At 40.0% G+C, this 23,294-nt stretch overlaps 1 protein-coding gene across 1 annotated transcript in view; it reads left to right on the forward strand.

Annotated features, from left to right (window-relative positions):
* OCLN (occludin) overlaps window positions 1-19,570 on the forward strand; it is a 41,355-nt gene extending 21,785 nt beyond the window's left edge. The window contains exons 5-9 of the mRNA XM_081090020.1: window positions 4,595-4,740; window positions 12,086-12,301; window positions 14,174-14,345; window positions 16,659-16,700; window positions 18,216-19,570. Of these exons, the coding sequence (XP_080946146.1) occupies window positions 4,595-4,740; window positions 12,086-12,301; window positions 14,174-14,345; window positions 16,659-16,700; window positions 18,216-18,338 (699 nt within the window). The 3' untranslated portion in view covers window positions 18,339-19,570. The remainder of the gene's footprint in view (window positions 1-4,594; window positions 4,741-12,085; window positions 12,302-14,173; window positions 14,346-16,658; window positions 16,701-18,215) is intronic.
* Window positions 19,571-23,294: the final 3,724 nt, after the last annotated feature.

The following is a 23,294-nucleotide window of genomic DNA, read 5'->3' on the forward strand; positions in this document are numbered from 1 at the left end:
GAAGACCTTTTGAAATGATTCCTTTTGAATTTATTTCACATTGACATTTCAGAAACACTTTTGTTCTTCTCTGGATTGAAATGTCAGTAAAACTTTTCCCGTGTCTCACCCTAAAGGAATTATTCATGTTCCTTAAACAAGGTCGGTGTGAGTGCTTGTCCTTTTTGAATATAGTCTCCCGAGTGAGTCTGAGTCATTGGTTTGGTTGTTCAGGTGTCTTTCTCCTCAGCGTGTCTTTCCTTCTGTTGTCTTATCTTTCCCTTTTACAGTCTGTATGTGGGGTGTGGGTGCCAGTAGGACCAGGACTCCTCCAGCAGATCCCAGATAAGGGAAGCTGGTTGGGCCCTGCCGGGTGGGTTTCTGCTGCCTGCAGTTCCCTCCGCCTTCATGTGGGTCTCCTCCCACTGCAAGGCCCTGGAGGGAGGGACACCGGATAGCCTCTAAGGCTCCTCTGTGCTTCAGAGCAACAATTGCAGCATTTGATTTCTGGAATGATTGGCGCTCAAACTTTTCTTTCCTCTCAGTACTTAGTAGAAGCCAAGTCTTTCTTAATTTGTGTTTTCATTTCTGCCCGTAATTTCTCAGAGCTGTCTCAGGGTACTTGAGGAAAACTGTTCACCATTTGCTGCTTAGAATTAAGCCTAGTTTTTCTCAGGTTCTAAAACTTTAAACACATTTTATTTAAGTTATTAAAATGATGGGGTTTTGTTTGTGTGGGTTTTGGTTTTTTTTTAAACAACTTTACATCATTGAGTCTTGTGGGCTGACTGGGTGGGGATCCTATCAATAATACCGTGAAGCCCTAACCAGTTTGGCTCAGTGGATAGAGCGTCAGCCTGCGGACTCAAGGGTCCCAGGTTCGATTCCAGTCAAGGGCATGTACCTTGGTTGCGGGCACATCCCGAGTAGGGAGTGTGCAGGAGGCAGCTGATCGATGTTTCTCTCTCATCGATGTTTCTAACTCTCTATCCCTCTCCGTTCCTCTCTGTAAAAAATCAATAAAATGTATTTTAAAAAAATAATACCGTGAAGCTCAGAAATCCTTTTTGTCCTAATAGGCTACACAGGTTGAGGACTAATAGTTGGTCACTCCACTCTGGGTCTTCCCCCTTCCTTCTCCTGTCTTTTCAAAGCAGCAGGTTTGTACTCATTTTGCATGGGTACTATGAGAAAAAGTAACATTTTAGCTTTTTTTCAGAAAAAGTGAAGTGTAAAAAGGAAAAGAATGACCTTCCTCTTTATTTTATAAATATATTTTACCTCTGCCTCTATATCCTTAAGCTCATTTTAAGGACTTGGTCTGCTTCTTATTCTTCTATGAGTCTGTATGGGGATTTAAAAAAAATAAAATTTATTGGGGTGAGCCCTGGCTGGTGGCTTAGTTGCTTAGAGCATCGTCCCAATACACCAAGGTTGCAGGATTGATCCCTGGTCAGGGCACATAGAAGAACCAACCAGTGAATGCATAAATAAGTGGAACAGCAAATTGATGTTTCTCTCTCTTCCTCTCTCTCTCTAAAATCAATAAAAATAATACATAAACAATTTATTGGGGGGACATTGGTTAATATCATCTTATAGATTTCAAGCGCACAGTTGTATATACATCACCTGTCTATTGCATTGTGTGTTTGACATGCTTGGCTGGGGATTTTTAAAAATGTGAACCTGTCACAGATGTGCATGCCATCCTTTTGCAGAGACCACGCTAATAATGAATTTTCTTTGTATTACTCCAATTTTAGTATAAGCTCTGCCAAAACAAACAGTACCTTGGAATTTTTTGTGCATCCATATAAAAAAGGTTAAAGTAACCAAAGACCTGCTGGAGGGTGAAGTCAGTGGACAAGTTAGTCCTGTCCTGCTAAGAGATAAAGGTCAGCGCAGAGCAGCTCATTTAATAAGATGTTTGGATCTACACAATGTAGAGCAGCAGTAAGTGAGATAACCTCTGTGCAGCAAACTCTGGGTTCCTGATTTGTGCCAGGTACTGTGCTGGGCTTTGGAGACCCAAAGAGAAGGTAGGAGACTGCCCAGGGAGAGGTGGTGGATTGTAGCAGAGGCTTTCGGGGGAGCCCTGTGTTTAAATTCCACATTACCACTTACTAGGTATAGGTCTTGGGGAAAGTTGTCTGGCTCTCTGAACCAATGCTTCCTCATTTCTGAAAAAGGAATCGTAGTATTTACCTCTAAGGTTGTGGCTACTAAATGATGCATGAATTCAGTACCTGGCACATTGTAAGTAGGCAGACAGTGGTGGCTTTTAGAACAGTCGACTGCCTACTGAAGTCAGAGATATGGGAGCAAGCCATTATGCTGCGTCTAAACAATTGTTCCCACAGTGCGTAAGTGCTGTGGTGGGTGGGAGGTTTGTGTGCACAGGTGCTTGAGGAGATGGGAGGACAGATAGATGCCTCACCCAGCAGGGACACAGGTGGAAGGCCTCCAGGAGGTAGTGGCATTACTACTCCTTGGTAGTGAGCCAAGACTTGAAGCCCAATTAAGGATTAGCTGGCAAAGAAAGGAGGAAGGACATTCCATTCCAGGCAGTAAGCAGTCTCTACTGGGACACCCAGGCACCTTTTTGTCAAGTTTTGGTTTCTGGTTTGTTAGAGTCAGTAGGAAATCTCCAAGCTTTGAGCCTCTGCTAAAGTTGTGAAGGGGAAAGAACCTGGAGTGTTAAATGGGTTTTAAAGAAAAGGAAGTCTTTTTAAACTTTGAAGTCTCCAGAATAAGAATAGGCCTTTGTCAAGTCCTGAGGAATTCATCTGGGGAGCCAAGAATGGTTCCCACCCGCGCCCCCTGTGGTGGGATCTAAGCACACTCCTCTGCAACCCACCCACCGGTTTCCCAGTTGCTGCCAAACTCCACTTCAGGAGGAAATGATTCCATTCTTTTCTGACTCACAAGACTATTAAACAATCAAGAAGACCTCCATGGCCTTAGAGGGCTGGGTAAATAAATATTTCGGAATGTGATATTGCAGTGATAGGAAAAGAACAGGTCATGTTGTAATGCTATGCTTAACGGGAAACAAGATGTCAAGTGTGTGTGTTGCAAGGAAATACACTGGGAAACAAGATGTCAGGCGGGTGTGTTGCAAGGAAATACACTGTATTGATACTGAACTTAATTGCTAGGATGCATAATAGCACAATAATCCAATGAAAAGTCTGCTGTCACAGTCAAATACTTATAAAGTTCTTTGTTTAGATCCAATGACTTTAATTCTAAAACCTAGCATCTTCCGAGTTTTTACTGTGTTCATAAAGGCACTGTGCTAAATGTGATCCCTTGTCATGTCACTTAGTTGTCAGAAAAACTTTATGAAGAAGCTTCTGCATTTCTTCCAGATGAGCAGACTGAGGCTTTCTAGAGCTTGTAGTTGACAGATCTGGAGTAAGCTCAGGTAATCTAATGCCATCACCAAGCTAAAGTAGTCCTACCCTACCTAATTTTGAAAAGTTGTTCTTTTTCTCAGAAATAGTTTATGGAGTTTTAAAATTTTATTTATGGATTGATTTGAGAGAGAGAGAGAGAGAGAGAGAGAGAGAGAGAGAGAGAAACACATTGAATTGTTGTTCCCCGTAGTTATGCATTCATTGATTGATTCTTGTATGTACATTGACCAGGGATGGAAACCTGCAATCTCCGCTTGTCGGGACAACTAACCAACTGAGCTATGGCCAGAGCCTATGGAGTTATTTTTAATGTTTTCCCATGCTTTATTTTATTCCTTTACTTTGAAACAACTCAAAATTTAGCAGTTACTTTTAATCAATTGCAAAGTAATGTGTTAAGATTTTTAGGTGAAATTTAAAGCTTGTTGGGTCTGCTTCATGAACTCTAATAATGTTGAGAATTTAATTGTCCATGCTTATTATATTTAAATTTTTCTCTCACAGGTTCTGTGGGAAACCTTTCATATTAACAAAGCATAATCTCTAATATATATTCCTTCGTAGTACAAATTCACTTATGGAGAGCAGAGAGGGACAGCAGTGATGGGACTGTACTGTACAGGCTATTAATAATAGTGCTATTGAGCATGTACGTCGCGGGAGAATACTCAAATCTCAATAAAGAATTATAGCAGAAATCAGTTTGCGCTTCTTAATTTCTTCTGTGGTTTTAGTGGTCCATGTTTAGGGTGAATGGGTTAAGAAGAACCGTTGTCCTTTGCCCTAGCTAATAGGTGTTCCAACTGTGGTCCTTGGAACTTGTTAGAAATGAAAATTCTCACCCTAACACAGACCTGACCTACATAAAATGAGACTAGTCTTCCTAATATGGGGGAGAAGCAATTGCCAGGGATAATTATTCCACCTAAACACACCAGGATGAGAACTGGGTAACTTGGTTCTTTTCCTTCTTCTTTGTAATTCATTATGGACTTGTTAAACTAGCAAGAGCACCTTTATGTGTTTGTCAAAATACTGATTTGACAGTGAGCTCCAATAACAAGGCAATCATTACAGGTTAATAGTATTTGATGAGCCCAGTAAATACTAGATCATTTTATATATGTTTATTTCTTCCCCCTTTAAATTACAGGCTAAATAATACCTGTGTCTCTTTGGGGCTGTTTCTTTAGGTTAAAAACGTTTCTGCAGGCACACAAGACATGCCTCCTCCGCCTTCGGACTACGTGGATAGAGTGTACAGTCCCGTGGCCTACTCTTCCAATGGTAAAGTGAATGACAAGCGGCTGTATCCAGAATCATCCTATAAATCAACACCGTAAGTAGCAGCTTCTTCTGTTATTCTGAGTCTAAAACATAAATACTTGCACTTTTATAAATCTGTTACTGTTTTGTACCATTTACCTTAAAAAATAATCCAACAGTTTGTATAAAGGCTGGAGACTGATCTTTGCATTGTAGGTGGATGCCTAGGGTTACTTGGAAGGTAAGAAGGGTGGGACTGTGAGGTGGAGTCCTCTTCTAAGCTGAAAATGCTTTTCTCCTGATGATTTAATAGGTAGAGGTAGGTTAGGTTCTTTCATTCTAGGAATATGGTTCTCTGTCCTAGTTCTGGTTTTGAGTTTAGGTGTGGGTAAAAGCGCATTACTGATTGATAGCATAGCTTAGTGCATTTCTCAGTCTCTCCTTTTGCCTATAATTATTAGATCTCATTTAGAGTGTTGAATAAACACAAAAAAATCAGGAAGCTTTGGCGAGAAATAAATGATAATAATTTACTCAAGGATCTTAGAGTTTGCAAGCTGGAAACATATCTAGGCAAAAACCTAGAAATGTTCCAAAGAAGAAAGAAAAGTTAAGAATTCTTACTGTAGCCTGGCCAGGTAAGTCAGTTGGTTAGAGCGTGGTCCAGATATGCCAAGGTTGCAGGTTTGATCCCTGATTAGGGCAGGTACAAGTATCAACCAATGAATGCATAAGTAAGTGTTTCTCTCTCCCTCACTCTCTCTAAAAGTCAATCAATAAAAATTCTTATAAAGTCACATCCTTAAAAATAATTAGTCCTGCGTTCTTAGCCCTCAGGCTGGTCCAGGACAGTTATCAGTCAGAGGTCAGGCAGTCTGGAGGATGGGCACCAGGAGCCTGGTAACATTCCGAGTCCTTTAGGGGTAGTCCGAGGGTTATCTGCAGGTATGATGTATGTCTAGGCATACTGGTTCAGGACTGGAAAGTTCAACAGCTGAAGTTCCCAGGTGAGTTAAGATAAAAAGAATAATTTCTTCATGCCTCAACCTTCATAATGTTAAATAATTTAGTAGCTTGGTTAAAATGCCTTCATTTTATATTTTCCCTATCTTCACTCTTTCCTTGGTAGAATGGGAGATTGCTCATTGATCAACCCTGCCCACATATATTTTTATTAAACTACTAGAGGCCCGGTGCACAAAAATTCATGCACTCTGGGGTGGTGGTGGGGTCCCTCAGCCTGGCCTGTGCCCTCTTACAGTCCGGGACCCCTTGGGGGATGTCCACCTGCCAGCTTAGGCCTGCTCCCCAGAGGATCAGGCCTAAGCTGGCAGTCGGACATCCCTCTGGCAGCCGGGAGCCCTCGGGGGATGTGCAACTGCTGTCAGACATCCTTAGTGCTGCGGAGGAGGCGAGAGAGGCTCCCCCCGCCTCCGCAGCTATGCTCACAGCTGTCAGCCCAGCTCGTGGCCGAGTGGAGCTCACTCTGTGGAAGTGCACTGACCACAAGGGGCAGCTCCTGCATTGAGCATCTGCCCCCTAGTGGTCAGTGCGTGTCATAGCGACTGGTCGTTCTGCCCTTACGTCAATTTGCATATTACCCTTTTATTTTATAGGATTAAGCTTCATTTGAATTCAGGAATTTTGAGATCTCCTTTGCTGTGCTAGAGCCTCCGTATTGCTGCTGAAGCCTCTAGCTTTTGTTATACATACAGTGTGAAAAACCTTGAATTGAGCTTCTGGCCTAGAGTCAGTATGCCATTATGGTTTTTGAAATGGTATCCCCATTGTGGTTTTAGTTTATACTAAAGCCTAATTCTAATTCAACCTAATTCTAATGAACTAGTGAGAAATGGATATTGGAAGTATTATTAAGGACTTGGATGTCATTTTTGCCTAAGGATGGTAAGTTGTGTTGCTATATTTAATTCTAGAACTCCAAATTCCTTTGTAGACCAAAAAAAGAAACCTTCCCTTTAGTTAGATTGTTCTTAGTCACAGGTGTGTCTGCTGGAAAACTTTTTTGACTCCAAAGTTTTCTTTCCACCCTGTACCCTCATTTAGTGGGACCCACTGTGAGTGCACAGTGTGAGCACCCGGAACCCCATAAGGTGACACCGGCAGCTGCGTTAATTATGGAAGCAGTTTGAAGGTGATAGATTGATTATGGGAATGGAATTTGGAGACAGACGGGCAGCTGCCTTACACTCCATATATGTTGCTTTGGTCTGTAGAATCAGCCTCGCCGTTCATTCCAGTCGTGAATGATTGGGAGAAAGAGCATTTTCTCAGTTCTCCTTCTCTTTGGATTTTAACAAAAACCAAAGCACCTGAAGCTATTAGGGCAAAGGTATATAGTGGGGATTCAATCCTTGTGAAATTTTGAGTGGTGATTTATAGGGCTTTCACACATGCAAAATAAATACCTATAATGCATGTGACCAGCTATGCCTCTAAATTAATTGTAAGACCTGCATGGTTACATAGCATTCCCACATGTTGTCCCTTTTCATGAAAACCAAAATATTTTCAAATTCATTTAGAACAGTTTAAAAATCTTACTTATTCTTAAGTCCATCAATACATTCGTAAGTAAAATTTAAAAGGGACAAAAGAGATCTCTAGTTCCTCTCCCAGGAGGCAGCTGGTATTGCCAGTTTCTTTTATATCCTTCCAGAGGTAATTTTTAAGTAAAATATGCTGGCCAAATATGAATATTGGTATGTTTTTTCTTTAAAAAATACTAGCATATTAAATGCCTTGTTAGCACTGTATCTTGGAGAGTGTTCATATTGGTATACAAAGAGTTTCCTGTTCTATTTCATAGCTGCCTAATATTCCAGCAGTAGCTTATCTTGTTATTCCCATATTGATGCACAGTTTTCCCCCAATGTTTTGTGATTACAAACCACTGCAGGGAATAAACTTGCACTTTTATCACTTTGCACATGTGTGAAGGTATCTGGAGAATTGCTGGACTAAAGGCAATTGCGTATTTCATTTTGATAGATGTGGTCAAACTGTATTCCATAATGGTTGTACCAGTTTATACTCCCAACCTACACCCTGGAACTTTTTTTTTTTTTTTTTAATATATTTTATTGATTTTTTACAGAGAGGAAGGGAGAGAGATAAAGAGTCAGAAACATTGATGAGAGAGAAACATCGATCAGCCGCCTCCTGCACATCCCCCACCAGGGATGTGCCCGCAACCCAGGTACATGCCCTTGACCGGAATCGACCCTGGGACCTTTCAGTCCGCAGGCCGACGCTCTGTCCACTGAGCCAAACCGGTTTTGGCCACCCTGGAACTTTTTTGAAGGTCTTGGCAATGCAAATGTGATGATTAATTTTAGAACCCAGAAGGGGAGGATGGGAATGGTGCTAAGGGATGCGAATGTGACAGCGAACCCCACAGCGCAGCACCTGATGTGTGCGGTAGTGATGGAAGGAACTTGCTGCCTCTGGGGAGTGATAGAAATTGTCTAGTGTTGACTGTGGCAGAGTACTGAGTGCTGTGGAGGATTCGGAGTGCATCAGCTGTGGAGGTAGAGATGCACATTAAGTCATAGTATGTTTTCCCTCAGGCTTCCTGAGGTGCAAGGAACCCACGAGCACCTCTCCTCCTTGCTATTGCGGTAGGCAGAGAAGGAATGGGAGCATTGTGTCTGAGGTCCATGGTTCCTCAATACTAAGATTTTCTTCCCCCAAAAGCATAACGTACATTCAGTAAATAGCACTAATCTTGCCCTGGCTGGTTTGGCTCAGTGGATAGAGCGTCAGCCTGCGGACTGAAGGGTCCCAGGTTCGATTCCGGTCAAGGGCACATGCCCGGGTTGCCAGCTTGATCCCCAGTAGGGGGCATGCCGGAGGCAGCCCATCAATGATTCTCTCTCATCATTGATGCTTCTCTCTCTCCCTCTCCCTTCCTCTCTGAAATCAATAATAAAGATATATTTTTTTAAAAAAGCACTAATCTTGAGTATACAGCCTGATGAATTTTCACAGATGTGAACACTGAAGTCACCAGCACTGCACCAAGAGAGACATCTCTAGCACCCCAAAAGGCCCTCTGGTGTCCTTTTGTCCCGCTCCCCCCCCCCGCCCCCCCCCCGCCCGAATTTTGATGCCTATCACCATCTATTAGTTTAGCGTGTTATTGGAGTATTTATTTAATGGAATCATAAACATACTCTCATGTCTAGCTCCTCTTCATCTTAATGTCCTATACGTTAGAATTTCAAGGTAGTCAGAATTAATCCTGGGTTAGCTGAAGATGGTTGCCTCTTTACCCTTCCTAAGTGAATCTGGGAGAGCCCTGTTAGGTACACTCCCTAGTATACTGTCCACACCCAGGGTGAATTAACCTTAATAAATCAAGGAAGTTGAGTGTTGACACCACAGAGAACTTTCAAGGCAGGATGACACCCTAGGGCAGTGGTTCTCAACCTTCCTAATGCCGCGACCCTTTAATACAGTTCCTCATGTTGTGGTAACCCCCAACCATAAAATTATTTTCGTTGCTACTTCATAACTATAATTTTGCTGCTGTTATGAATCATAATGTAAATATCTGATATGCAGGATGTATTTTCATTGTTCGCGACCCACAGGTTGAGAACCGCTGCCCTAGGGCGACAAATAAGACAGCCTGTTCTTTGGTGGTAGCAAATAGGCTGACGGGTAATCTGTTAGGGCTTTTATGCAAGTCGTAGGAATTCACTGGTTCACCTAAGGCCCAGGATGGGTCTGTGTCAGGCATGGCATATCCAGGGACCCAGAAGATATCAGGGCCTTGTTGCTATGTTGTCTTTATTCTCAGTACAGCTTCCCTTGTAACAGGATGGGTTATCCACGTTCCCATCAGAAAATCCCTCCTTGGCAGGTGTGACTCAGTAGATTGAGATTTGTACCATGCACTGAAAGGTTGCCTGTTCCATTCCCACTTAGGGCACATGACCAAGTTTTAGGTTTGATCCCTGTTCGGGTGCTTGTGGGAGGCAACCAATCAATACTTTTCTCTCTCCCTCTCCTCTCATTCTCTTGCCCCCCTCCCCCTTCCTCTCTCTCTCAAATCAATGAAAACATATTTTTAAAGGAATATTTTCCCCCCCAAAGCTTGCATATCAATATCAATCTATTGGAAAGATTCTGATTGGCCTTTTGGATCATTGTCATCCCCAAGATCAGAAAGGTGAAGTTCTGTGATTAGCAAGGCTTAGTTACTCCCCCCAATAATGGTGACAGTTCTAAACACCATATATAGGGTGTCCCCAAAAATGTATATACATTTTGAATAATTATTCATTCCAATGAGTTAAATCTGAGAAGTAAAAAAACATCAGTTGACCTATCAGAAAAAAGTGTGTGCACATTTTTTTGGAGGGACACCAGAAAAACAACGGACATCATTGTGACAATCAAGAAAGACACTGGTATTAATTATGCATTGTTTCTCCCCCATTGATAGTGGGTGTCCTCAGAAAACAGGATTCATGTGACTGATGTTAATTGAGTAATTACCTTGAACACCTGCCATGCACACAGTACTGGGCCAGCTGCCCTGGGAATACCAAGTCCATGCTCTCATGGAGGTTGCAGACTAACAGGGGCAGAAGAAAGTGCACAGTAACTACACTGAGAGTCATGGCAAGATAATAGCAGCAAAGGCATGTGAGGGTGTGTGTGAGAGAATAAAACAAGTAAATAAAAAGAAACAATCCAAAAGCTGCAAAAGGGGGGACTTCCAGACCTGGGAGACTGAGTTGGGTACTGCGGAAAGTATGCAGCTGGTTACTTGTTCTGGGTTATGTGGATTTTGACCTAATAGACTTGCATCTAAAAGTAGGTTAGGAGATTATTGAGAGTATACATATTCCCTAGTTCTTAAATTTATATATTCTTTTACTGCTAAGCATTTTGTGCTTAGCTTTTATGCTACATTAAGTATGTTACTGTTTAGTATTTCGAAGGGTGTGGGAAGAGGAGAGTTGGAAAACTTCCAAGGTAAAGATTTATAATATCAATAACTAATAAAAAAAATTAGGGGGAAACCTGCCTTAATGTCTTCTTTTTTCTAATTTCTCTTGCCTTTTAGTTTCCTTCCCTTCTGGCGCTCAGCCTCTCACAGCCAATGAATGCTAAAGGTTTTGTTAGTCATGTCAAAGCAAGAAGCATGCATAGTGCCCGGCATTTTGGCAGTGGGTCTAGGAACTTGTTTAATTATTGACTCATGGAGAAAGTCACATTTTCCCTCCCAATAGAAGTAGCATTAACTTAGCACACAAAGCCATGCTAGCATGAATACATTCAGAAAGAAGGAATAAATACCACCCCCAACCCCAACTACAAACACATACACACCTTTAGACTTTGACAGCAAAGTCAGGCAGTTCTGGATCACCTAGAAAAGAGAGTAAACCTTGTAGATAACGCTCCATGTTAGGCTTTGGTTTTAAGCTTGTGGCTGAAACATTATGTGCAATGAAAAATCTGATCCGATCCTGAACAATTGCATTAGAAAAATAAGTGTAGCCCTAGCCGATTTGGCTCAGTGGCTAGAGTGTCAGCCTGTGGACTGAAAGGTCCCAGACTTGATTTCAGTCAAGGGCACATGCTCGGGTTATGGGCTCAATCCTCAGTATGGGGCGTGCAGGAGGAAACCAATCAATGATTCTCTCATCATTGATGTTTCTCTCTCTCCTTTCCTTTCTAAAATCAATAAAAATATATTTAAAAAGGAAAAATAAGTGTAATGGTAACCCTTCCATTCCATTCATTCCGTGTGGCTTCAGGATTAACAAAGCAATTTTACAAAAGATGTCTTAATGAGCCTTTTCATCTATTACTGTATGAAGCTTTTCAGTTGTTTTTAATTTTTAGTTTTTTTGAGATATCTTGAAATAGATATAAAGGAGCCTAAGATTAATATTACAAAGGTCTGTCTCTGCGAGTCAGCTTCCAAAGGTAGGTATGCGTGTGCATTCATTCCTCTTCTCTACTCCACATGCCATGGAACTCGAAGAACCTGTAGGAAGGAATCATGGCCGTTGTTTTCCTGACAGCCTTTTGTGGAGTGTATCCCCAGCGCAGGTCAGGTAAACATGTCTTCCAGACCAGCCTAAATTAAATGAAAGCTTAGACCCATTTCACTTAAAAGGTTTATAAATGGGCTCCTCCTACAGAGGAACCGTAAAGCTTCTCTTGTGTACTGGAAGATCTGAGCTGGTGCTACATTGAACGCAGGACACTAGGGGGTCCGCTCAGTGTTGAGCACATGAGCACTGTAGGTGCTTGAGTGAATGCACCTACATGCAGAGCTCCCAGTAGTTACTGTTGCTGCTCTCCGTGCTTACAGTGCACTGGCAAAGGCTTGCCGTGTGCCCGGTGATCACTGAAAAGTCATTCCTGTGTATTAGGGTGCCCGAAGTGGTGCAGGAGCTTCCCGTGACGTCCCCTGCGGATGACTTCAGGCAGCCTCATTACAGCAGCGATGGTAACTTTGAGACACCGTCCAAAAGGGCTCCCACAAAGAGAAGGGCGGGCAAGTCCAAGAGGCCAGAGCAAGACCACTATGAGACAGACTACACGACCGGCGGCGAGTCCTGCGATGAGCTGGAGGAGGACTGGATCAGGTACGCGCCGCCTCTTTCGCTGGGGCCACCTGCACATTTGATACTAGCGTTTGGGAGCTGTTGCATCCTAAACTGGGGTGGAAGGTATAATTCCATTCTTTGCTAACCAGGACCGGAGACTGGTCTTTTATGTTTTTTTCTTAGTACTCGTTCGTAATAAAGATGGACAATGGAGGGGGTATGCTTGGCTGTAATAGTGTCTTACACAGCCCCCACGCATGGCTGAGAAACTTCACCAGGGCTCTTATTTTTGCCAATAATTACTCAAGAAAGGCCGTTAAATAAATAAAATAGAAGTATAGAGGAACTTTATTTTACCGATTACAAATTTCCCAGACTGGTGCTGTGGCTCTGCTTTGGCATTTCCTTTTTTTTTTTTTTTTTTAATATATTTTATTGATTTTTTACGGAGAGGAAGGGAGAGAGATAGAGAGTTAGAAACATCGATCAGCTGCCTCCTGCACACCTCCTACTGGGGATATGCCTGCAACCCAGGTACATGCCCTTGACCGGAATCAAACCTGGGACCTTTCAGTCCGCAGGCCGACGCTCTATCCACTGAGCCAAACCGGTTTCGGCTGGCATTTACTTTTAAGCTTCCACGATGACACCAGGGATTCTTTTAAAAGTTTATCCAAAGGATTTTTGGAAAACAGTTCTGTATACAGTTGTTAACAATTTAGTGTTCTGGCCAAGATTGAGGTTAAGTTCCTTTGTGTGAGTGTCAGTGGTTTTGTTTTAGGCCATCAGCACAGCTATTCTCGTGTTTGATGTAGCCCTTTTATGCCCAAGTATTATGAGGAATGGGATACAAATCAGAAACATTTGTGGTGTGAATGGTGATGGATGAAAACATTGCTTCTCAAGGTGTTAGGGATGCATGGCGTGGGTTTAGTTTGAAATCCCCTACACACGAGTGTTTCTCAGACCTCGTTTCCCCTCTCTCCTTGGGAGTTTTTGGCCTAGCTCAGCCATATACCTGTGAAATATTTGTTTAACTTATAGAATATTTAAATGAAAACTTTTAGAAATTCTGAATTCTTGTTTCCCTTTTGAGCAAATCCTTTAATTTATTCTCTCTGCAAAATGAAGGTATTAGGCTGACTTAGATCTAAAACCTGAAATTCCATATTGCTAAGAAGATCCGTAGTTTTGTGACACAATTCTGTATTTCCTCAGTGGATTAGGGATGAATAGCATCATCCCTTCAGATGTGAAGAACAGCTGGTATATTGAGAGATACAGTGATACAGAAACTCAGGGTTTTTTCCATAGTTTAATGCATTGCCAGATTATTTGTACAACGAGCGTGCATTTTTATACATGGATATTTTAAAGTCTACTTTTATCATCAAAGGACTTAAAGCTATTTCCACTTAGGAAAAACAAGACCAAGATAAAAAAATAAACAACAACCCATACCCCAAACAGTCTGAAAACTGTAGGTGGTAGCGGAAAATAGCCAGCTGCCAGTGGACTGCCCTGGCCCCGCAATGACGACAACATGCCTCGCGTTCCAGAATACCAGTTCCAAGACGTTAAACATAAGTTGCATTATCGTGTTGTACATGCAGAGTAAGGGGGTTCTTATAACTTGAACCTTAAATTTCATAAATTACTTTTAACTTTATTTCCCAAAATTATGTAGGAATAGTTTTTATTAAAAAACAACAACACATGCAACATGATCAGTGATGTAGAAAGTATAATCCTTCTTAAGAGAACTATTTGCAGCCCACCTTCCTTTCCCCATCAGCTACAAAAAGAAGAAGGTCATTCTCCATGTCCCATCAGCTTTATTATCTTTGAGGAAGAAACACTGGATTTTATGTCTGCTAAGGGCACATAGTCATTTTCTCACTCAATTTTTAGGGAATATCCACCTATCACTTCAGATCAACAAAGACAAGTCTATAAGAGAAGTTTTGACACTGGCCTGCAGGAATACAAGCGCTTACAAGCAGAACTTGATGAGATCAATAGAGAACTCTCTCGTCTGGATAAGGAATTGGATGACTATAGAGAAGAAAGCGAAGAGTACATGGTAAGTTCAAATATGGTAATTAGATATTACATATACTTTACTCTGATCTATGGAGATCCAGTATCCTTTATATTGATGTTAATACAAAATGTGTTAGTAATTATGAAACTGTAATTTCACTGAAGAATAATTGAAATTGAATCTTGGATGAAAGTCTTTCAAAATTGAAGAGTATACTAATACTAATTTACTTAAGAATTACAAAGCAGCCCTAGCCGGCTTGGCTCAGTGGATAGAGCGTCAGCCTGTGGTCTGAAGGGTCCCAGGTTCGATTCCGGCCAAGGGCACATGCCTGGGTTGCGGGCTCTATCCCCAGTAAGGGGGTGTGCAGGAGGCAGCCAATCAATGATTCTCTCTCATCTTTGATGTTTCTATCTCTCTCTCCTTCTTCCTTCCTCTCTGAAATCAGTAAAGAAATATATTTTTTAAAAAAAGAATTACAAAGCAGTAGTCTACATACATATATTTCTTCCTCTTTAAAAGAAAATAACTATAGCACTTTTTCTATTTATACACCCAGTTCATTCTTTGTGTAAAAAATTCAAACAATACAGAATTGCCTAAATTCCTTAATTTCTACCACCTGTTTATCACTAAAATATGGGTTGTTGATATAGGCCCTTTGATAAGGAATCATCTTATATGTTTTACCTATATCTCTCCCATATTTTTACTCAAAAATAGTTTATGGTTTGATCACCTGGCAGAGGCAGTATTTATCTGTGTAAAGTTACTCTTCCTGTTGTAATCCCCCTTTCCATAGTATACTATTGATCATACTTAAGAATTGAAGACTTATGCTCCAGCTCTCCAAAGGAGATGTACCTACACAAATTATTTGGAATTCTTCTGCATGGAAAATGTGTCACTTCTCCCATTTTTAAAATTTATTTAGTCAGTCACTTTTCAGTAAGGGCTCATGGATATCTTATTTATACATTAGCTTATAATCAAATACTACTTTATTGTTATAGCTCTGACCATTGGGAACTCTTTCAGCTGCCTCCTTTGTCTATTTGATGTACCCCATCATCGTGGGGGGGTTTCTTTTTTTTTTTAATTAAATTTTTATTGTTCAGATTATTACATTTGTTCCTCTTTTTTCCCCCCTAAACTCCTCTTCTCCCAGTTCCCACCCCACCCTCCATTCTGCCCTCACTCCCCACCCACTGTCCTCATCCATAGGTGCACGATTTTTGTCCAGTCTCTTCCCACATCTCCCACATCCCTTTCCCCCGCAAGAATAGTCAGTCCATTCCCTTTTTATGTCACTGATTTTATTACAATCACCAGACCATTTCATCTAGGTTGTCCAGTTTATTTGAGGAGAGTTGTTCGTAGTATTGTTTTACAATCCTTTGTATATCTGTTGGGTCTGTTGTTACTTCACCTCTTGCATTTCTGATTTTGTTTATCTGGGTCCTCTCTCTTTTGTTTTTTGGTGAGCCTGGCTAGAGGTTCATCAATCTTGTTTATCCTTTCAAAGAACCAGCTCTTGGTTTTATTGATCTTTTGTATTGATTTTTGGCCTCTTCTTTTATGGCTTTTGTATGGTGTTATAGTGTTGTCATAAACTTTAATCAGTTCAGTGAATAGTATTGATCATTATTGTGCCCTTGATGTAGAAGTACGGAAGTTAGAAAGATAACTAAAATCCTGTGTCATCCCTCAACGAATTCATATCCTGAGAGAAACTGACATCTAAACAACTTAGACAATGTGACTAATGTCATATTCATATTATAATGTAGAAAGTACTATAAATAACTGCTGAGAGAAGGAATTAGGTCTGCTGAAGGCTTGAAGAGTTTAGGAGAAGCTTCATTGAGAGGTAACCATTATAGATTCTCTGGGCAAAATAAGGTACGGGTGCATGAGTACAGACAGCTTCAGGGAGAACATGATAGAAATCTGGAAGCATTAACATGATTAATTATTTAATTTGCAATTAAAAGGAATTGCAAATGATGGGTGCTAAGACTGGATAGGTAGATCAGTAGAGAGGTTAATGGGGAGCTCTGACAAGTTTTATAATGCTATATAACCTGATCAGAACAGTGCTTTCTAAGCGACTTCTCTGGTGTCAGTGTGGCACATGGACTGGCATCGGGAAAGATGAGAGGAACAAAATAGTTACCTGCCTATGTGAATGGAACTCAGGCCTCCTGCTGACCAGTTTCAAGAGCTTTAAACTTCATTATTTTAATTTCCTGTATTTTTTGCATCTTTAGCTTCAAATTATAGCATCAGTAATGTTATTTTTGAACTTGGAAATGCCCATTAAACTTATTCCCTTGTGTTTCTCATTAATAGGCTGCTGCTGATGAATACAATAGACTGAAGCAAGTTAAGGGGGTAAGTATCCCAGGTTGTAAGATTCTCCGCGGAATAATTTTTCTGTTGCATGTTTTTCCTTGAACCTTGAGAATACCTTGACACGCATGTACAGATTATACACAGAAGGCCCAATAGTTGCAAGATAAACTATACCTGAGAAGTTGGAACCTTAATTTAAGTTGTTTGCAGCTATAACCGATACTGATTTTTTAAAAAACTTTTTTAAAGGTTGAAGTATACATACATACATACAAGTATATAGCATAAATGTACAAGTTGGTAAATTCTCACAAAGCAACCACATACCTTTGTACCTGGCACTCAGATCAATAAGTAAATTTCCTTGTAACTCTGAGAATGCCCTCCTGTACTCTCTTCCAATTTTTGCTTTCTCTCCAGAGGTAACCACCATTCTCACCTTGAACATCATAGATTAATGTTGCCTGTTTTGAACTTTATATAAATGGAACCATATATGTGTGATTTCTCTTTAAAAAACTATTGATTGATTTGAGAGAGAGAGAGAGAGAAACGTCAATTTATTGTTCCATTTATTTATGCATTCATTGGTTGCTTTCTGTATGTGCCCTGACCCAGGGACTGAACCCGCAACCTTGGCATACGGGTACGGCGCTCTAACCACCTGAGCTACCTGGCCAGGGCTGTGTGATTTTTTTTGCTCAGTTTGGTGTGAGATCCATTCCTGTTTTGGCATGTGGTTGTGGCTCATTTACTTATTTTGTGAAGAAAACACAACTTATTCACTTCTTCTGTCATTACTGAGCATTTGGATTGTTTCCAAGTTAGGGCTTTTGCAGCGAATGCAGCTTCAAACATTTCTGTGAGTGTCTAAGCACATGTATACGCAGTTGTTAGGTACATACTTAGGAGTGAAATTGCAGGGTCTTTGGGGAAGTGTGTACCCCGCTTTGGGTAGGTACGGTCAACCAGTGTTCCTGGTTTGGGCCAGTTGAGATTCCTACCAAGTTGTATAGATTCCTGTTGCTCTATCCTTACCAGCACTTGCCATTCCCAGTCGTTCTTGACTTCAAATGTTTTGTTTGTTTTAAAAGATTTTATATTAAACTTGTAAAAATTACAAAACATCGTGATTTTAAATGCCTGAGTTTAAAAGCATGTATAGTAAGTTTCCTGTCTCATTCATCATTAATCCAGTCCCCTTTTCCCAAACTGATATCACTAGTTTGTTGTTTCACTAAATTTTTAGGCTATGTATGTTATTAAAAAGGCCAATAGGTGTTTGTTTGTTTTTTGTCACTTTACAAATCATTAGAAATTCGTGTGTCGTTCTGAAAACTCAGGTTAGAAGATTTTGTTCAGCAAAGAGAATCAACTGCCTATCTGGCTTGAGATACTGCCAGGCGCCTTATGTATGTTACATCATTTCACACTCCCAACAATTCTGATGACTAATAGTCCCCATTTTTGATTGATCTCTGCCTTCCCAGCAGCTGCACATAACTCATTTTTATTTTGTTAAATTTACCTGATTCATTTTTTTCCCCTTTTTAGTCTGCAAATTACAAAAATAAGAGGAATTATTGCAAGCAGTTGAAGAGTAAGTTGTCCCACATCAAGAGGATGGTTGGAGATTATGACCGAGGGAAAACAGAAAGCAAATTCCAGATTGTCTGAGTGATGGAGAAGTATCCGACATCTCTGCAGTGGTGTCAGCATGCAAAATGGCTTTGGACTCTAACCAGAGAGGCCAAACCTTTGTGATCATTACAAAGTTTTGGTAGCTTTCATATCATTGGTATGGAAGCATTTTATAAATAGCTTTTGATAATCAACTGTGCTGAACACTCCAATTAAGGATTTATGCTGTAAACACTGGTTCTGATATTAAGAACTGTTGTTTGAGGTTTTCAAACCTTTTCTGGAAGGTTGCTGAGTGTACTGTGCTGTGAACTTTCACGCCCTAGGCAGTCATGTCTTAGTGCTTCATTCGTTCCAATAGGTAATCTCATTGAGTCCTCCCAGGATCCTCTCTTCATGTAACTGTTATTTATAATCGTTCCTTTTCAGAGAAGGAAACTGGGTCCCTGCAGTGAAGTGAAACCACTTGTTTCCTAGCTTGCAGTTTGGTTAAGTCTGTTTTATGACTCCATTAATGAAGTCCCTAACCGTTCATATTGTAGCTACTACGGATATTACAGTCTACCAACTTTCCTACTGATTTTTTTTCTGTGTGTAAATGGTTAAAAGAGCTTTTTATTGTTTTATGTTATCTTGGTAATAAAGACCACATAAAAGTAACACATTGTGAAATTTAAAGATTGTAAATATGTATTTACTTTTTAAAAATCAAAATTTAAAACCACTAGCTAGAATTTTATTGTGTATTTTAAAATACTTCTTAATCTTTTATGGTTTACATGCTTTTTTTTTTTTTTTTCTTTAACCAACTAGGCGCTTTCATTATTTTAGAGTACCTGATTACATTTATAATTCAGCTGTGACTTGAAATGTATCTTAAAGGAATGTTCAAGTTCTGTACATATTTTATAAGGTATTAAACCAGGTGTTTTCTTTCTATAATATACCTGTTTGATGTCATTAGTGCTGTTAATTTTAAGCTTTGCAAAACTACACTCAGCAATTATATCTGTTACTGTTTTAAACTCTTTTGGGTGTTATGCTGGTTGCTTGTTTCCCAATCTGTTAATAAGGAAGCCGATTCGTCTGCCCTTAAATCTCAGCACTTTCTTTTCATTCAGATTTTTTTATTAGTAAAGTAAAACTAGCTGATAATCCTGGGCATGTCACTAGCCAAGTTGATTGTGATTATCCCCCCAATTTAGAACTCTGTTTTTGTGGAAATATTTTGAAGAATCTGTAAATTAATCATTAGTCTGCAATTCAAACATTTAAGTATGTCAACGTACCTGTAGAGATTTAAAAATTTTTAATGACACTATTGCAGGATTCCCCCTCCCCACTCTTTGCCCACCGCCACTCTCCCCGGCCTCTCCCTTCCTTGGCCTTTACCAAATTACTGTCCATGTCTATGGGCTATGCATATATGCGATTTTTAAAGGAGTTTATTTGAGCCAAATGTTTTGACAACATGTCAGGAAGCAAGATCTCAACTGCTCCAAGAATTACAGTTTTGCAGTTTCTTTTGTATATTTGGAAATAAGGAAGATGACATGAAGGTCAGAGAAAGCAAGGTAGGGATTGTATCACAAGAAAAATGATGTGCTCTCTTGAAAGTGGTTATGCCTCAGAGGAGTCTGAAAAAGAGGAAGACCCTGGTATTTTAAAGGTGTGTTAACCTAGAAGCACAAGAACAATGGACAGGGCTTATGTAAGGTAAAGGTAAACCTTTTACTGAAGAAGTTATATGCCTGGGGTATGACTACCCACCATAATCAGCACAGGTATTTATGATCAGCTTTGGACTTTTCAGGTTTATTACAGAGCCCCTTTTTCATCTACAAGTATGTCATTTTTTATATACCAGTCCGAATCATTTTCCAAAGATAAACTTTTGTTTATTATTGATTTTTAGAGAGAGACACATCAACTCATTGCTCCATCCATTCATGCATTCATTGGTTGCTTCTTGTTTGTGCTCTGACCTGGGTCAAACCCACAACCTTCACATATTGGGACAACGCTCTAACTGACTCGCCTGCCAGAGCCCAAAGATAAACTTTTAAGTAATGTTTCCATTATAACACTGATTCGTTTCTTCAAATTGAGGAAATTCTTAATTTCCCATGTGTTTTACATATATGAGTAAAGATAATAGTCTATGCTTTTCATACCTGTTGGGCTCACATCAAATGGTAAGGACTCTCTTGAGCCACTTAACTGATTTTTACGTGTGCTAAAATTTTAACTTTGTGCTTGGAAGTCAATGTGATTAGTTTATGAAGGCAAGCTTGCCAGTGTTCTCACAAAACCAATTCAGCTGAATACAGAAAATCAAATAGCATAAGCCTGTGTTGTAAAATTGTGCCATAAAATTGGACTTTGAAATACAAAAACAAAATCATTTTGCAAATGTGGTACTTACTACAGACCACTTCAGGAGCCAGGATCAGGGCGTTTCTGATGGGATTGACATTAACTAGCTGGCTATAACTTTGAAAAGCCACTCAAGCAGTTTCCTAGTCTGGAAAGCAAGAGGTTTAGATTTGATTTCTGACGTCTCTTCCATCTCTGACCTGTGATTCTTATGTCTGCATATATTTGTTCAAGGTCTTGTTGTGAAAGCATGTGGTCTATTTGATAAAGGTTCACTGCATAAGATTTTCTTACATGTGTGTTTTGTATTAAAACTAGATGACATCAACATTTTTATTTATTTTGAAAAATTTAAAGAAATATTGAAAACTATAAACATACCTGTACCCACCACCCAGAAATAAAAGGTGTTAGTTTTGTCACATATGCTTTGTATTTTTTGAAATAAATTTAACTCTTAGTATTTATAGTAAAAGTTACAGTCTATATACACGCATACATACACAGAATATTTAATTTCTTACAACAGTTCTATCGACTTGCAGCCATTTCTCATTTTACAGTAAAGTAATGATCTGATGGATTCACTGGTCCATTGTCACATTCTATCAAGTGATTAAACTAGGTATCTTTGATTATGAGGTTCTGTACTCCCAGCCACTCTAGCTTGATTTTCTTAATGAATTAATGGCTTAGATAAGGTGGAGTTGCTCTGTCCTTTTTAATTTTGAGTGCATTTTAAGTACTTACAATAATGTGAAATGTTTTCATATAAATATCTGAGGTTTCTATAATGACCTGAATGGGGGGCATGCATGTATAAAGGGTCAGGGCAGAAGAATTCTTTAGTCATGGTTCCAGGGATCTTAGATTCAGTTGGCTGGGGAGCGGGTGGGGGAGTTCCCTAACATAAACACACTTGTCCTTTTTCAGCATTGGGATTGGAAGTATCTCAACTGGACATTTTAAAGGCTCAGCCATAGAAATAAAAATTCAAACTCAATCTCCTGGCAGCTCATGGTTCTGCTCACATTCACCATATAACTCTTCTTGTATGAAAGCACAAATAAATTAGATGGAAGGTGATCTCATCCCTCCTGTGTTTCATATTGTTAACATTTCTCCTAAAGCAGTGGTTCTCAACCTTCTGGCCCTTTAAATACAGTTCCTCATGTTGTGACCCAACCATAAAATTATTTTCGTTGCTACCTCATAACTGTAATGTTGCTACTGTTATGAATCGTAATGTAAATATCTGATATGCAGGATGGTCTTAGGCGATCCCTGTGAGAGGGTCGTTCGACTGCCAAAGGGGTTGTGACCCACAGGTTGAGAACCAATGTGACCTAAAGGGACTAGTTTTCATGAATAAAATGTCCAAGCATCGTGTAGTTTTTGGAAAACACTGTGTTAAAATTAATGCCACTTTGGAGTTAGAAAAAGAACACCCACACAACTATGTAAGGGGGGGCGGGGGGGGGGAGGTGCGGCGGTGCACGCACACACTGTGGAAGGGTGTTCCCAAAACATCTTTAGTTACTGCCAAAGAGCCTGCTTGCTCTTTCCTGCAAGTGGTCTTGCTTTGCCCTCCAGCAATTACTGTGTTTATGTGTGACCTTGGGCAAATTACTTAGCCTTCCTGTGTCTCATTTTGCTTATTTGAAAGATATCTGTACCTAATCTAGTTAAATGAAGTTAGTTAATGTGTAACTTAGACCAGTCCTTGTCAAAAAGTAAATAAAAAATATGGCCAGTTACATCTATTTCCCAAAGTTGGAAGGTAAAATTTGAAACGACTTCTGAAAAAGCAAATTGTGTCTTAAAAGTTTATGTATTATCCCAATCCCCTATGTACTTCATCTGTGTTGGGTGCAGGTTAAATTCTGAATTGTAGACATCACTGCATTAGGCTTGGCACTGTGACTATTCATAAATGATGAACAAATGCTTAAAAGAATAGAGTTTACATATCAAGATAAGGATTATTAGGTACTGTTAAAAGAAATTCTGGAGGTGTTTAATGAGTCTCTTGAATGATTTAAGTTCCATCTAAAGGTACTGGAATAGGCAGGTTCACCTCTCCCAGTCTTTGAGGTTGCACACTTTGCATATCGGCTTGATTCCACTGACTGAGCTGTTCATGAATTTCCTCACTGTGGATGGTGTCCAACCACCGACGGGCAAAGAACAAACTGTTCCATTCGTTATAGTTGTCCCTTAGTTTTACAAGTTGGAACATTTGGCTGGGTGAGATCACTTATTATACTACTTGGTACACGGTTAGAATATTGTGTCATAATTATGGCAAGGGATTATGGATTTATGCATATTGCAGTTAGCTTTGCTTTAGTACCATTCCTACTTGACTCACGGTCTAAAACTACAATCTGTACAGAGGAGAGTAAACTTTATAGTTGCTAAAAGTCTGAATATGCTTCTCTCCACGAATATGCTTCAACTTAAATTTATTGGAGAGCCCTCTGTTTCCCCCCCGATTTTCCATTAGAAAGTTTCTAGGGTGGTAAACCTAAGTGAGAAACTTGGAGCTTGGGACTGTGGCTGTTAGGAATGCATCCCATCTTGGAATAGGATGGTCCAGCAGAATGGAAGGAAAGA

The sequence above is a fragment of the Myotis nattereri genome (assembly GCF_964212035.1).
Source record: "Myotis nattereri genome assembly, chromosome: 4".
Taxonomy (NCBI): Eukaryota; Metazoa; Chordata; class Mammalia; order Chiroptera; family Vespertilionidae; genus Myotis; species Myotis nattereri.